The 15802-nt window shown below is 43.6% G+C and overlaps 1 protein-coding gene across 1 annotated transcript; it reads left to right on the top strand.

Annotated features, from left to right (window-relative positions):
* Positions 1-5006: 5006 nt before the first annotated feature.
* Positions 5007-14862, top strand: snx19a (sorting nexin 19a; the record flags this gene model as incomplete). The annotated part of the gene is made up of 11 exons (XM_080781108.1): positions 5007-6521; positions 6642-6762; positions 7431-7531; positions 7621-7737; positions 8097-8215; positions 8984-9074; positions 9773-9920; positions 10855-10978; positions 13153-13337; positions 14290-14377; positions 14766-14862. The coding sequence occupies 11 exons, from the start codon at positions 5007-5009 to the stop codon at positions 14860-14862; spliced, it is 2706 nt and encodes a 901-aa protein (XP_080637234.1).
* Between the last annotated feature and the right edge of the window lie 940 nt (positions 14863-15802).

Below are 15802 nucleotides of genomic sequence, written 5' to 3'. Positions count from 1 at the left end.
GACAATTCTGGTCAGGATGCTGATATTGTGCATGTTTGCTCACTCAAGGTAGCTTCATGGTTTCAAATGGCCACTTATGGGTGTGTGACACAGGACCCATCATGGTCATTTTGGTTCCTTTTGTGCACTCTATGGGGTCTCTGAAATTATTTTTTTGTGAATGCAGTGCTGCACTAACTATAGAAGCTGGCCTAAACTGTCTGTGTCATGCTGTAACCCCACTGGCCCGCCACCAGAGGGTGCAGCTGTATCACACACACAACCATAGCCAATGTTGACAGCCGGTCAGCAAATGGATTCATGATTCATGTGTGTATATAGACAATATTTTAGGCAAAACTATGCAATTTTCCACTCTACACCCCTGGCTGCCGACTATTGGCACTTAAATGGGCATTGAAGATAATCATCCCCACTCCCCCAATTTCATTGCAATGTTTGTTCTCTAGTTTACAATCATGAGCTATCAACAAATATTGGATGGCTCTAACTTTGTCTTTCTCCTAAGTCATTAGCTGATTTTGATGGCTATAGTGTAGATTCTGTCTGAAAACGAACATTAAATGCCATTGGCAATGACTGGAGAATTTAAATGTGTCTGAGCAAATCGGCTGGGTATGTCTGTGGCCAATAAGGGACCACCATTCTTGATCACTTCACACGGGTGTGATTAATAAACAAAAAAAACTATCTTGTGCCAACAGGACTCTGTTTCCCGACTGTTCCGACTTATGCCCCCACTGAGAGGGAGTCAAACTCCCCCGCCCTCGACGATGAGGCTGGCAGCAACGTGACCACCACGATGCCAGAGCATGGAGCTGGCAGCGACGAGACCGCCACCATGATGAACGACCAAGGAGCTGGCAGCAACGTGACCACCACGATGCCAGAGCATGGAGCTGGCAGCGACACCACCACCACGATGCCAGAGCATGGAGCTGGCAGTGACGAGACTGCCACCATGATGAACGACCAAGGAGCTGGCAGCAACGCGACCACCACGATGCCAGAGCATGGAGCTGGCAGCGACACCACCACCACGATGCCAGAGCATGGAGCTGGCAGTGACGAGACCGCCACCATGATGAACGACCAAGGAGCTGGCAGCAACACGACCACCACGATGCCAGAGCATGGAGCTGGCAGCGACGCCACCACCACGATGCCAGAGCATGGAGCTGGCAGTGACGAGACTGCCACCATGATGAACGACCAAGGAGCTGGCAGCAACGCGACCACCACGATGCCAGAGCATGGAGCTGGCAGCGACGCCACCACCACGATGCCAGAGCATGGAGCTGGCAGTGACGAGACTGCCACCATGATGAACGACCAAGGAGCTGGCAGCAACACGACCACCACGATGCCAGAGCATGGAGCTGGCAGCGACGCCACCACCACGATGCCAGAGCATGGAGCTGGCAGTGACGAGACTGCCACCATGATGAACGACCAAGGAGCTGGCAGCAACGCGACCACCACGATGCCAGAGCATGGAGCTGGCAGCGACGCCACCACCACGATGCCAGAGCATGGAGCTGGCAGTGACGAGACTGCCACCATGATGAACGACCAAGGAGCTGGCAGCAACGCGACCACCACGATGCCAGAGCATGGAGCTGGCAGCGACGCCACCACCACGATGCCAGAGCATGGAGCTGGCAGTGACGAGACCGCCACCATGATGAACGACCAAGGAGCTGGCAGCAACACGACCACCACGATGCCAGAGCATGGAGCTGGCAGCGACGCCACCACCACGATGCCAGAGCATGGAGCTGGCAGTGACGAGACTGCCACCATGATGAACGACCAAGGAGCTGGCAGCAACACGACCACCACGATGCCAGAGCATGGAGCTGGCAGCGACGCCACCACCACGATGCCAGAGCATGGAGCTGGCAGTGACGAGACTGCCACCATGATGAACGACCAAGGAGCTGGCAGCAACGCGACCACCACGATGCCAGAGCATGGAGCTGGCAGCGACGCCACCACCACGATGCCAGAGCATGGAGCTGGCAGTGACGAGACTGCCACCATGATGAACGACCAAGGAGCTGGCAGTAACGCGACCACCACGATGCCAGAGCATGGAGCTGGCAGCGACACCACCACCACGATGCCAGAGCATGGAGCTGGCAGTGACGAGACCCCCACCATGATGAACGACCAAGGAGCTGGCAGCAACGCAACCACCACGATGCCAGAGCATGGAGCTGGCAGCGACGAGACCGCCACCACGTTGCACGACCATGGAGCTGGCAGCGACGCCACCGCAATGTAAGACCAAGGAGCTGGCAACAACGCGACCGCCACGATGCACGAGCATGGAGCTGGCAGCAACGAGACCGCCACCATGATGCACGACCAAGGAGCAGCAACGTGACCGCGACCGCCATGTACGACCATGGAGCTGGAACTCCACACAGACCACCAGCAGCACTTGATCATGTTTGCAATAACTGTCCATAATTTAATTAAAGTTTTTAAATGTATCATTGACTTCTCATCCTTTCTCCATGTTCACTAAACGTGAGACAATTTACCAAATGTGGGTTCAAGCTATATGATTTGAATATTCAAGGTGGAGGAAATGCCATCTTAAAATGTTCAGACATTAAAATGGTTATCACTGAATGGCTGAAATTGTCAGCCAAACTATTTCTGCTGCATATTCCACATTTGGAATTCAACAATCTTAACTGCACACATGGCTGCAGCGTCTCAAAACGGACAGTATATATTGTATACATAACAAACAATAACATAAAGCAACAGTCTCTGACTTTGAGGCAGCCTAGTCTCTCAAGACAGACTGTTGATATTACTCTCCCCCCCCCCCCCCCCCCCAACCGCAAAAAAGGAATGTAAGCAATCTGTTAAGTCAACTTATTTTAGAACTGAATCCAATTGTTTTGAATACTAAAAATAATAGTCACCAATCAACTAAAGGCTCATATATAACTGCAGAAAACTAAATGTTTTGTTTTTTACAAAGTAAATGGTAATAGGCATAGGCCTATTACTGTTTTGGCAGAGTAATAATTCACTTACTTTACTTGATACTGGGAAGTAACTGCCCAACACTGTATCTCTGGGCATAAGTGAAATCCCCCTTTCCCCACTAAAGTAGTCTACTTGTTCAGCCCTGCAGTTTATAAAATGATCTGACCCATTGTGTACAAAGGGGATTTATTTATTGAACTCTACTCTTCTGAACTCTTCCATAATGGGTCTAAATTACTGCTACAATTGTAGGCCTACTTATCTAAGTAGGCCTGTAGGCCTAGCCTATGCTGATCCCAGATAGGCTAATTACTACTTCACATTTTTTGGAACTACATCTGTCGTTAAAGTTCCAACTTCCAATATGTTAGATTACTAATAGTCTTGAAAATCGACCAATGTTTCGTAACAGGTGCGCAAGCTGTATGGCCGTGCAGACACCGCCCCCTATGGACCGTAAACTAGATTTCCATGATCCATTCTGGACCCAGATAATCTTCTCTACAAGATTAGTCAGGGCTTGTCCATGAGGATTCTTGAGCCAGCTTTTTTACTCTGGCCATCTTTTATACTTCTATCGATTGTCAGGTATGTGTTAATGTCCCATCCCATAGTGCCCACGTCACGGAGTTTTTTTACTGTGTAAAGCTAGTTGTGAATTTTCCTCCGCACATAGGCTAATTGCCTACAGGTGGCCATGGTGGACCTCGTTTGGTATTCACTTAGGTCGTGTTTGTCATTTTAGGACCGATGGCGACAAATACCAAATGAAGAATCCATAGCAATAGCATCACTAAAATGTGAAGACCTTGTAGGCCTATTATGGTTCAAAGAAATAACTTCTTCTCAATGTAAGCTGCAATAGGCGTATTTGGTAGCATGACAGTTTATACGCTATACATTTCCCTTTGGCTAATCTTAGAATAGACAACGCATAGCTTGTGGTCATGCATGGGGTGTAGAGAATGTTTTGCGTGTGTGGGGACTTTGATCAGTCTATGCGTGCATGGTGATCTTCTTTTCCATCCAACAAACAACGAGCCTATTGTGATGCGTTTTCCTCTTACCGGTGGTAACTCAATTATAGCAAACTTACATATGCAGGCAATTATTTTTTACACTATGTTTATACGTTTTTGTCAAGCATGAGGAAAGCATGAGGACATTTGGGAAATGTTGCCTTATATTGGTTGTCTATGGTGTGGTAGGCTATACAATAATGTCCATAACCTTTTTCGTGATTCTGTGGACCTTAATGACCAAATGAATAGAAAAAACACAAATAAAAAGTAAGGCATGACATCACAGGTCCTGTCCAATTTTGGTCACCCTAGGCCCTAGGGTGACCAAAATTGGACAGGGCCTAGGGCCTAGGGCATCTTAAATATATGACAATGAATCCAGGAAGATATGTCACACTTCAGCAGCTAAAGTAATCATATCCATAGAATAAGCTAAAGTTTAGCTTATTCTACGGATACGATTAACAGGAATTATTAGGCTGGGCGATGTGACTTCAAACCACATAGGCTATAATACAGGGTTAAGTAGTTAATCGACTAATCTATTTAGTTACAATAGTTTATTTGTCAATGAGTTTGTATGTATATATATATATATATATATATATATTATAAACGTGCTTCTTCATTATTGATTGATTGATGATTGTTTATTTATTTTCGTGTCATGCACACCTTGTGCCCAACCCTCATGGGTTTATAAGACACCATTTCACATTTGCAATTACAGCATGTTTTACATTACATAATTTATGCATTTTACAGCATGTTTACATTACATAATTCATTATATTACACCTCAGATGTATACAGAGTACTCTGTCTTCTTTCCCAAGCTTGACAAATAATTATTTCCTTATAAGTCTGTTATTGGTCCTAAATATTGGTTTCAATGTATTTCCAGTTAATTTCCCAGGCTATAGCATGCTTATTCATTTTTCTTTCTTTTCAGGACACAACAGTCCACACACTTTAATGCCTTCCTCCAAGAGTTCTCATCACTGGGCATTCTCAGAGTTACTTGGCCAGCGAAGGCTCTTAGGGTTTGGAGCTCTGTTAGCATGGCTTGTCCTCTTCCATCTCCTTGTGAATGTCTGGCTCCTCTGTATCTTCACCAGTCTCCTGGTGGTTCTTGGGGGTTGGCTTGGGTCTCGTGCTCTGCTGGATGCTAACAGCTTGCTGCACTTGGAACATTTTCTTCCACTAGGTAACATGCAGCCACCTCTGCCTTCCCCTGAACATGAGCGACGTCTGGACCTTGAGATCCACAGCGCTGTCCACAAAGCCATGCGCGACTTTGTGTCCTCGTGGTACCGCATCCTGCTTGCAGGGGAGGAGGGGGAGTTTGAGAGAGTGGTGCGCGATTCCATGCTGGAGTCAGTGATGGAACTTAAGGAGCGCACACGGCACGTGGACAGGAAAGCACTGCTTCAGAGGGTTCTCGAGCTGTACGGATGCCACCTGCAGAGATTCATGACAGCAAGAGAGATACAGGCAGGAGCAGCGTTGACGCAGAAAGACAGCGGCATCAGCCTCTGGCAACTGTACAGTCGAGCTGATGCCCCCCATCCTGCCCTGAGGAGTGCATCCGCTGAACTCAGCTACTCTCGAGCTCTGGTGTACCTTGTCTTACATGTGCTTGTCCCATATCCCAACATGGAAACGAGGACTGGAGGATGCATGGTAGCAGAGCTCATCACCTGCAATGTACTGTTGCCCCTCATAAGTAGGGTATCTGATCCTGACTGGCTCAACCAGACCATTGTGGACATATTCACCAAGTCCAGGGAACCTCACGAAACTGCCACGGATGAGCTTTTTGGAGCAACTCTATACAGAAGTCAGTCCCAGGATGAGTCCTGGGTCACCTGCAGCTCCCTCTCGTCTGACCAAATGGGTCTTAGCACCAAAAGCCTCTCAAATCCCACCGATCTGTACAGCCAGGGTCTGTTTTGGAAGATAGGTTCCTCACTGGACAGCATGGATAGCATAGCTAGTGTTGGTAAAGGCGAAAATTGCCATGAAGGTCTGCTCATGCCATGCCGGGTTAACTGCTTTTATCAGAGCCCAGAGTCCGACCATGACTCCCAGTCGTCAGAGTGTCAGAAATTGTTAATGGAGTCCTCAATTCAGTCAGACTCAGACGATGAGCAGGCAGAAAGCTTCTGCAACTGTACCCCTCCTCCAAGCAGTTTCTGTAACGTGATGACTTCAAAAGACGATGGGGCTTCTGGCTGCTTCGGCACTCTAAGGTCCCTCGGACCCAAAGTGGTGGTGACAGAGGACTCCCATTGGCCAGCAGGCATAGGCCAAGAGCGAGCCTCAGTTTGTCCTCCAAAGCGGCTTTGTCTTCCCCCATATAACTTTGATGCCTCTAACAGTCTTCCAGTTGCACCTGTTAACATACAGAATGTCCAAATTGCTGGCACGCTCACCTCCAAAGAGCCACGTGGTGCTGCCTCACACCCCTATACTTTATACATTGTGAAGGTATATTCTATTTCAAGCCCATCATTTTGTGTTTGTGTGTTTATGAATAGCATTTCATCTATTATTCAATGAACATGTCAGATTTGACTGCACTGATGCATGGGGCTGTGTGTTTCGTAGTATGAGACGGTAATGGACCTGCAACCTGTGGCTCATCACACTGTCAACCGGCGATACAGTGAGTTCCTTAACTTGCAAGCTCGTTTAGAGGAGAAGCCAGAGCTCAAGAAGGTCATGAAAAGTAAGACACAAATCCACTCTGCACTGATTTCTTTTTACAGACTGATTAATTATTGTCTCCACCAGGCCGAAGGCATGGGGAGAGAGTATGTTTTGCACTCCGTGTGTGTGTGTGTGTGTGTGTGTGTGTGTGTGTGTGTGTGTGTGTGTGTGTGTGTGTGTGTGTGTGTGTGCGTGTGCGCGTTCGTTACCAGCTAATCTCCGGCACCGCTAACCCGGTCGATGCCAAATTTTGCACACACACTCCCTGGATGCCAACGATGAACCTCTGCCCCAAGAATGGCCTGTTATAGCGCCACCAATTTTTTTTATTTTTATATTACTCCAACAGATTCTATCCAAAAAATCCGCAAATCGTTACACAGTATCTCTATAGTCATGTGTTCAAGACGGATCTGTCCGATATTTCATATTCCATCCTAATTGGCTAACATTGGCATTCAAAGTGGATTGGCCCGTTTTACTAAAAACGTTTTTGGAACAAAATGCCTCAAATCATCCAATTGCCATCCAAATAAGAAGAAATGGAACCCTTTTCACATTGGCCTATTATAGCGCCTGCACCAGGAGGCCACAACCTGACCTGGCCTGGTGGAGACCTGTTGCCCGAGGGGCACTTTATCTAGTTGTTTCAGAAATGATTTCCTTATTACTTGTTCTGCACCTCAGACGTCAGAGGCCCAAAGAAGCTTTTCCCTGATCTCCTGTTTGGCAATGCAGATATTGAGAAGGCCGAGGCTCGTAAAGGCCAACTGGAAACATTTCTTAAAGTATGGATTTGACCAACAGAACAGTCTAATTCAATTAAGAATCATTTTTGTGTTAATGTAGTTTGCCTGATTTATTTTCTCTATATTAGCAATTAAACAGCATTCCTGAAACAGCCAACAGTGAGGAAATGCAGGAGTTCCTCGGTCTCAATACAGAATCATGTGCTTCTTTTGAAAAAAAGTTTGCGATGTCAAGAATTGATAAGGTAAAGAAAAACAATCCAAGTTGTTTTAATGAAGATAATGCTCCATTGTATTTGTTTTTTTTGTGGGACTGGTGAGAGAAAATACAGGTTGGTAGGCATGGAAATATAAATATAGTATACATTAATATACCAACTGTTGAAACACTATGCTTTTATAGTAAACATATGACAAATTCAGATTAATGCTGAGAAAAATGTTCATGTGTACTTACATATCTTATAATGGAATTGATACGGTGCACAGCAACCATGTACTTTTTTTTAAATGGCAAGGTGTGGACTCCGATGAATGTCTGCAATATTTTATTAGGCACTGGGTTGTTTGTCTCATATATTCTCCAACATGACTGCCTCCGAAGATGGTGGTGAATGCTTTAGACACACTGAAGACGGCCTTCCCACGCCCGGAGCCCCAGAGCCCCACAGAGGACCTTGAGGGAGAGTCTGATGGCAGAGCAGGAGACAGCAGGAGATACAGGTGAGTCCCTCTAGTCTCTCCACATTAGACACCATAGTGTAGACTAGATACAATACATCACCTTCTTAAACTATATGATATTTCTTAATAATTTCACCAAAAACATTTATAACAATTTATTACTACTAATATAAAAATCACACCCATGTGAAGTGAGGGCAGGGCGCTCTTATCATCGTAGATCATCATACATCATCTCATTCCGGCCAATCAGAATTTGTGTCCTCACCTTCGTCATCAATGTTTGTGTTACAAAATTGTCCATTCATTGTCAATGGCATTTAATGTTTGTGTTGGGACACAATTTGGGTTACATATACACTAAAAGCTGGACATAGTACAGGGGGCTATCGTTCTTCAAGAATAACACTGTATGTCAGTTATGTAACAGATAAAGATAATTAAATTGAATTTATAGGATTAAACAGCCTGACTTTGGCCAGTTTAAAAGAAAAAGCCTATTTAAGTCACACTAGGCCATTTTACTAAAAGGGGCGGAATCAGCATGATCCAGTTTTCAATTAGGACTTTGGCGAAAAATAAATTTCCTCAAAAAATGACTTAGGCCATTAGTTTAAGAAGGTGACGAATAGGCAAAATCAGCTTTGAGTTAGGTTAGTTAGTTAATAAGGTTCTCCCTTTTTTTAAAGGAAGTACTGTAATACTCTAGGACACATTTTACTGTCTGCTTTCTCTTGTATTGTCTCGTTTTATAAGGTGTTGCGTTTTAACTGCTGCTTGGTTGTAATTTTATGTTTCATGCAGCAGGAGGCTCCGTTTCCCCAGCAAAGTTGCTCCCCCTCTCAACATAAATGACTTGCAGCCTAAAGTGACATACTGCTTTAGCGAAGGCAGCGCTGTAAGTTACAGTGTGGGATTACAGTGTGGTGTAACGTTTTTCCCTTCCAAGACATTTTGTGGAGTCAAAAGTAGTTTACAATATTTGCATTGAAAGACTGAAAGTCCATTACATTTCAAAGCAAACATTGTACTATCCAAAAATACATACTAAGTTACAGATACTAAAATAATGTATTTACTGTAAGTACAGTGCTCACGTAAATGTGTAGGCTATAGGGTGCTGCATTCCTGCTAGCCTATCTAGCCTGCCTCTTTAGTCGACTGGCAACGTATGCACCTCGTTGAGGTGCATACGGCATGGGTCCCGGGTTCCCCTCTCAGCCGAGGCTACAAGTATACCTAGTTACTGTCCAGTGTCCACCACTGCCAGATACAAATGATAATTTGGAATGAACTTCCAATTGCAATCAGAACTAAATGGGAGTGGTAGTGGTAGTCTGAGACCTCACCTCTTCAGACTTCACCTTAGCCCACAGCACTAGCACACAGCCCACGTACTGTAGCACTTGCCCTAGCCTCGACGACCTTGCGAATGCGAATGCGAAGGCTAAACTTGTAATTTAGATAGCATAATGTAGACATGGCACTCTTATGATCTTGGATGACTATTTCTATGTATTTGTGTTGTTCTTGCTTACTGTAAATCCGTCTGCTAAATGCCTAAATTGTCCCTCTGCTTGGTGGCTGGCCTTGCAGGTGCTCAATGGGCTGACCCCCTCTGGACTGGAGAGGTTCATCAAGGACCAGGAGAGGCTGGTGTGTGGTGGATCCACTGGGAGGGACACTGGGGACGTGAAGCAGAGCTGTGAGCAGCCTGCCACAGACAGGAAGGCATCGGGAAAAGGTTGCGTCATTTTGTCTAGTCTACATCAGTAGACTAGACGAATATAGGAGGAGAGAACACGCCAGTTTAGGGATAGAGGTTAAGGGGTGGCGCAAGATATAGCCCTGAGAACGTAACATTCGATTTTGTATGAAATGTGGATCTGTGGCCTAATACATATCAAATTAAATTAACATGGTTGATAATCACTGGTCTCCATCACAGGCCTAAGGAGTGAAATTAAATACAAAAATTATAACTGGCTGTCAATGATGACGTAATTACGATATGTTTCAATATTGGTTGGGTAACAGGTAACATATGTATACATGTATGTACTGTAAATTGAAAGTTGAAAGTACTACTGTATATACTGTGGTCGGCTGGCTTTTTTATGTGCGTATGCTTGGTAGGTAATGGTATTTTATACTGATGTTGATGGTGACGTAATTAAGATATGTTTCAATGTTGGGTTATAACTGGCTGTCGATGGTGACGTAATTAGGATATGTTTCTTCTTAGGATATGTAATCTTTATTACGTCACCATCAAAAGCCAGTTATAACCTGGCATTGCTACATATCTTAATTACGTCACCATCAATACCTACCAAGCATACACGTACATTCGTACCAGCACAACCATTAATGCTTGCGTGCTCTGCTTGCGCAAGTAATGGACCCCTAACTGCTCTCCATGAGCAGGTTGGTGCCTTGCATTTTTGTCTCCAGTGTCAGTGTTTGTTAAAGGCTCTATAAAAATGACCATTTCATCAAATGTTGGAAACTAAAGTGTGTGTGTGTGTGTGTGTGTGTGTGTGTGTGTGTGTGTGTGTGTGTGTATGTGTGTGTGTGTGTGTGTGTGTGTGTGTGTGTGTGTGTGTGTGTGTGTGTGTGTGTGTGTGTGTGTGTGTGTGTGTGTGTGTGCGCGCGTGTGTGTGTGTCTTTGTCTACAGACACAGCAGTGGCAGATGTGGTGTTGAACATCCTTTGTCTGTTGATGAAGGACCAGTGGAGCTGGCTATGCACTGAAAACATTCAGAAGACCATTAGACTTCTCTTTGGCACCTTCATTGAAAGGTAACGTTGTGCCTGATACTGTATGTACACGCATGGAAAATAGCAGGTCTACTGTACATTGCACCAGCCTAACCCTGCAAGGCATAACCGGCATAACCCCAAGTGTCGTCCTGATGTTCTGCCTATTTATGTACTGTATACAAACTGTATGTTCTATTTCTTGCATCACTCTCTGGTAACATTGAGATTGATTGATTTGTTGAATGACACCTAACAACATACAGTACAGTAGGAAAGAATGCATACTGAAGAGTTTCCAACAAGCTCCGAGTCCTTTGGCGATTATTTGATGATCGGTTGACACTTCCTAATATGTATTCAATTATCTTCAAAAGACTGAGTGTCCGGACACTGCTCAGTGCTCTTCTTCTGTTATTCTGGAAGGGTGTCCTGAGGTGCTCGGATGTTCAGATCACCTCTAATAAGCGCCCATTGTACTGCATGCAGAAGTCAACTATTTTTCTTTTTACAATTGTAGTCTTGTGTATCTGCTTTTTCCTCTCACAAAATCTATTGTCAAGTTTATGTTATGTTATAAATTGGAAAATAATAACATGTTTTATTTGCTATAATATAGTTAGGCAAGGCAGGTTTATTTGTATAGTACATTTCAAAATCTGTGTATGAAAGTGCTTTACATAAGGCATAAAAACACATTTTATCTCACGCATTTTAAAAGCAATAACAATTAAAAACAATGAATAATAAATATTATAGAAGTATTATGGACAGAACTCATTGTACTTTAAATTAGCCTTTTAATTTTTAATTTTAATGTATGTGAATATCTATGATATTCATTTTTATTGTGTTATTGTGTACATCTGTTAAGAAGTGTTAATGTTTAGCAGTCATATTTTCCATCTTTTTTTATTATGATATTTTTTTTTATATAATTCTATAGAGGGAAACGGAGTGAAGATAAATAGAACACTATACTGAATATGAAAACATTCAGATTTGTATTGTGCTAAAAGACCTTTTCTGTGCTTTGATGCAATGTGGTTCTGTATAGAGAGTATGCACATGCATGATTTTCCCATCAGGACACGCCCCCCTCATCTAGAGTGGCAAAACATTGAGCAGCATGGGGTGTTGGAGTTTGGAAGCGCTCGTTGGAAATCACTCAACCGTCCTGCGTACCACCTGTTTCTAAATGTCACATAATACAGGAGGCATCAAAATGTTGTGTTATTGAAAACAAGCACTTCCAAACTCTGACACTTAATAAAAAATATCACACCCGTGTGAACTGAGTGGTGCAACTCCCCCCCCCCCCTCCTCTCTCTCTCTCTCTCATTAGCAGGCAACAGTGCAGCACTGTCTCTCTCTCTCTCTGTTTCTGGCACAACAACGCCCCTACTGGTACTCATAGTCATATACTGGTGCTCATTAACGTCACATAGGTGGGTGAACCAACACATAGGTGGGTGAACACGGACATTGCTGTTCCTTGGAGTGGTTGCACCACTCAATCAAATGCAGGGCATTTCTTGACAGAAAGTATAGCTCATACTGTAACATTTCTATGGTGGATTTTTATGAAACGAAAACTGCAGATAGAAAGAGGATAATTCAAGCTTTTCGTACAGGTGCAATGTTGGTGAGTTTAACATTGTTTAATGCAATCAGACAGGACTTTTCTGTTTGGATGAATGGGCTGTCAAGGCCAGAAAGTAGTTTTTTGCCACTCAGTGGGAGTTCCCGCATAACTTCCAGGTACAATGATGTCACACGAATAGCCACTATTAAATACTGGTCTACACACGTACCCTATTGTGCTGAATATAAGACTACGTTTTTTTACCAATGGAAATATCCTAAAAAACGGGGTCGTATTATAATCGGGGACTAGACTATTTGACATTCTGTTCTTTTTCCACAAATGAGTCTTAAAAAATGATAATCTGAGTCGTCTTATATTCGGCACAATACGGTAGGTGAGTGAGTGACCAAGCACATGCACATGGCTTGACCTTGTGCACGTCCCTTTTTCCATGTACTGTGTCTACTCTGTATATGTCTGTACAGCACACATCAATTTTTACTTGTCGTTACTCGTTAACATGTGCAGTACACTTAATACGTTCTGTGCTCATTCCCTTGCTGTTGATCTAGCAGACACTCTTGTGTTGAACTCTTAACTTACAATGCCAACACTATCTGTGTTTCAGATGGGTGGATGTGGGAATGGCCCACCTCACCAGTACCCCCTGCTGGGTGATTTACCTGCAGGTGATGCAGGAAGCTGTGTGGCCAGGTGGCGTGCTGCCTGCTCATCATCGACCGGAGCGCAGCGCCACACAGAGGGACGAGACCAAGAAACAGTGTCTGGACTGCCTGATGCAGCTGCTCCCAGGTATGTGTTCATTTAGCGCTAAGAATGTACAAATGATACGTTCATTTACATTTTGTCCTTGATGCCAGAGTGCGGTCTTCTCAGAATTTTATTGAGAGGATGGCCCCTTGAGATGCAGCATCATGTTTTAGAGGGGGTCCTATACACATAAGTAAAACATACATTACAAATACACAATTTGTATACAAAAACACATACAATAGGTGAATACATTACATACTAGCTAACACCGACTCCGGACTCCTGAATCTCTTCCCTCCGCACTGCTATCTAGCATCAGGGTCTTGACTCTGCAGTGTTGTTGGAAGCTGTCGCGCAGTGCATTGCATCTACGTAGGTGGTGAGCTTCTTGCCTTGGCTTTGCCATGGATTGGCTCCCATAGTGTCAGTTTGCTTTCCACTAGTGCCTGGCGCAGTGCCCTGCCAACCTCATCCTTCTCTCTCTGACTTTGTCTGTGACCTGTGTAGAATAGAGCAGGGGTTCTCAATGTTTTTGCCTGGGGACCCCCAGAAATGCTTTGGTCATGTCTTGTGACCCCCGCCCCGCCCCCCTCCCCAATACAAATTGACCGCTACAATTTTTTCAACCTTAATAATAGAGAACATACATCATAAATAAATACTGAAACCAGATATAATCATTAAGGAAAGTTTATTCATGTACTATGTAAACTCTTAATTTCCATTTTCCAGCCATTCAGTTGCAACTTTTTTTTTTGGGGGGGGGGGGTTTATAATCTGGGGACCCCCCAAAATTAAGGACACATTTCTGATGTGTCCTTAATTAGTAATTAATAATTGAGTCACTGTTGACTAAACATCAATCCTGGTTAAGAATTATTGGACATTTTAAATTGATTTTATCATTGCATTAAAATGCAATGATAATTGATGGAAAATGGCCAGACCACACCAGTCCAGTCCTTAACTGTTCCTCTATGTTCTCACACAGAGACCATCACTGACATACTTGGTACTGAGAAGTACAGACTGAGTTTGGAGACAATCCTAGAGTCTTTACAGGACCATCGCATTAACAAGTGAGGTGTACACAGAAAAATAATGAGTTAATTCAATTCTAAGATTTAAAATAGGGATGCACTGAATGGGAAATTCCGAAACCGAATATTGGAAACTGTACAAAACTGTACAAAAGCCAGTTTACCAGTTTTTGTACCATTGCTGTCATGGCTGTACCTTTGTTGTAGTGCTACATGATAATGGCAAAAGGCATGATTACATTTTGATCACGTCATCCCAACAAAACAGTAGGTTACGATTCCGAAAGGTAAACCCGGTTCTTTGACTATTCGGTTTCGGCTCTAAATTCAACCGAATCAGGCCGAATATTCGGTGCATCCCTATAGTTTAAAATGGATGTCAATCTATATATATAACCCTGTCTCTGTACTGCTATGTATTGTATAGGCATCTCATCTTCTGCATCTGTGACCTGCTATTGGAGTTTCTGATTCCAGAGTCTTCTGATGAGGCTTTCCAGAATTTCCTACTGCAGTCTGTCTAAAATGATGCAGAGAAGGACCATGAAGGACACATAACATGAAACATTCTGTCTCAGTGCTGTAAGGAGCTGAATGATGGTGTATCTGTCAGTTAAGTTTGTGTAAGAATCAGATGAACAATGACAATCAACTTACTTAGCAGACAGGTCAATGAGCCACTATAGCTCAGGGCATTAGTCCATTGACTTCTATAGATAATGCCAAGACTGGCCAAGTTTTAATTCAGGTATGACCTCAGAACAATGGTTTATTGTTATTATTTACAGAAAGCCTCAGTCAACACCAACTAACCTAAGATAACCATAGCACTTTGTGGTAATAAGATTACAGCGCAAGGGAAATGGGAATAAAGCCTCAGTAAAAAGGCAACAGCAGAACAGAAACGCTTTCTGCTTTTCCAGATATGTGGGGCATAAGCATAATTAACGGAAGGCTACTTCTCCATGTTTAGTTCTGACTCAGGGTTCAGAAAGCAGACATGCAGTCTGGATGGTTTATGATTGTGACAGTGTGACCAAACACTGTCACTGTCCACGTATTTTTGTTCTTTACATGCCTATCAATGGTGCACACTTGTTAGGTAGTAATATGGACAACCCGAAACAACAAACTGTAAACATTAAGGTTCTTTGGGATACAACACAAAACAGACTTCCAGGTAAGAACATGTATAACATAACTTGGGACTAGGAAAAGAGACCTAATTACTTATACAGCATATCCATTTCTTTTTGTTATTATTATTATTATTATTATTATTGTAGGAGCCAAAATATACATGTTGTTGTTTATTATATTCTTTGTTTATTTTTTGAGTGGTGCAACCACTCCAAGGAACAGCAATGTACATGTTCACCTATGTGTTGGTTCACCTATGTGTCCGCCTATGTGTTGGTTCACCTGTGTTGGTTAATGAGCACCAGTATGAGTACCAGTAGGGGC

The sequence above is a fragment of the Protomyctophum bolini genome, assembly GCF_963924005.1.
Source record: "Protomyctophum bolini genome assembly, chromosome: 13".
Lineage (NCBI taxonomy): Eukaryota > Metazoa > Chordata > Actinopteri > Myctophiformes > Myctophidae > Protomyctophum > Protomyctophum bolini.
Note: the sequence above shows the minus strand (reverse complement) of the source record. Positions and strands in the feature narration are given on the sequence as shown.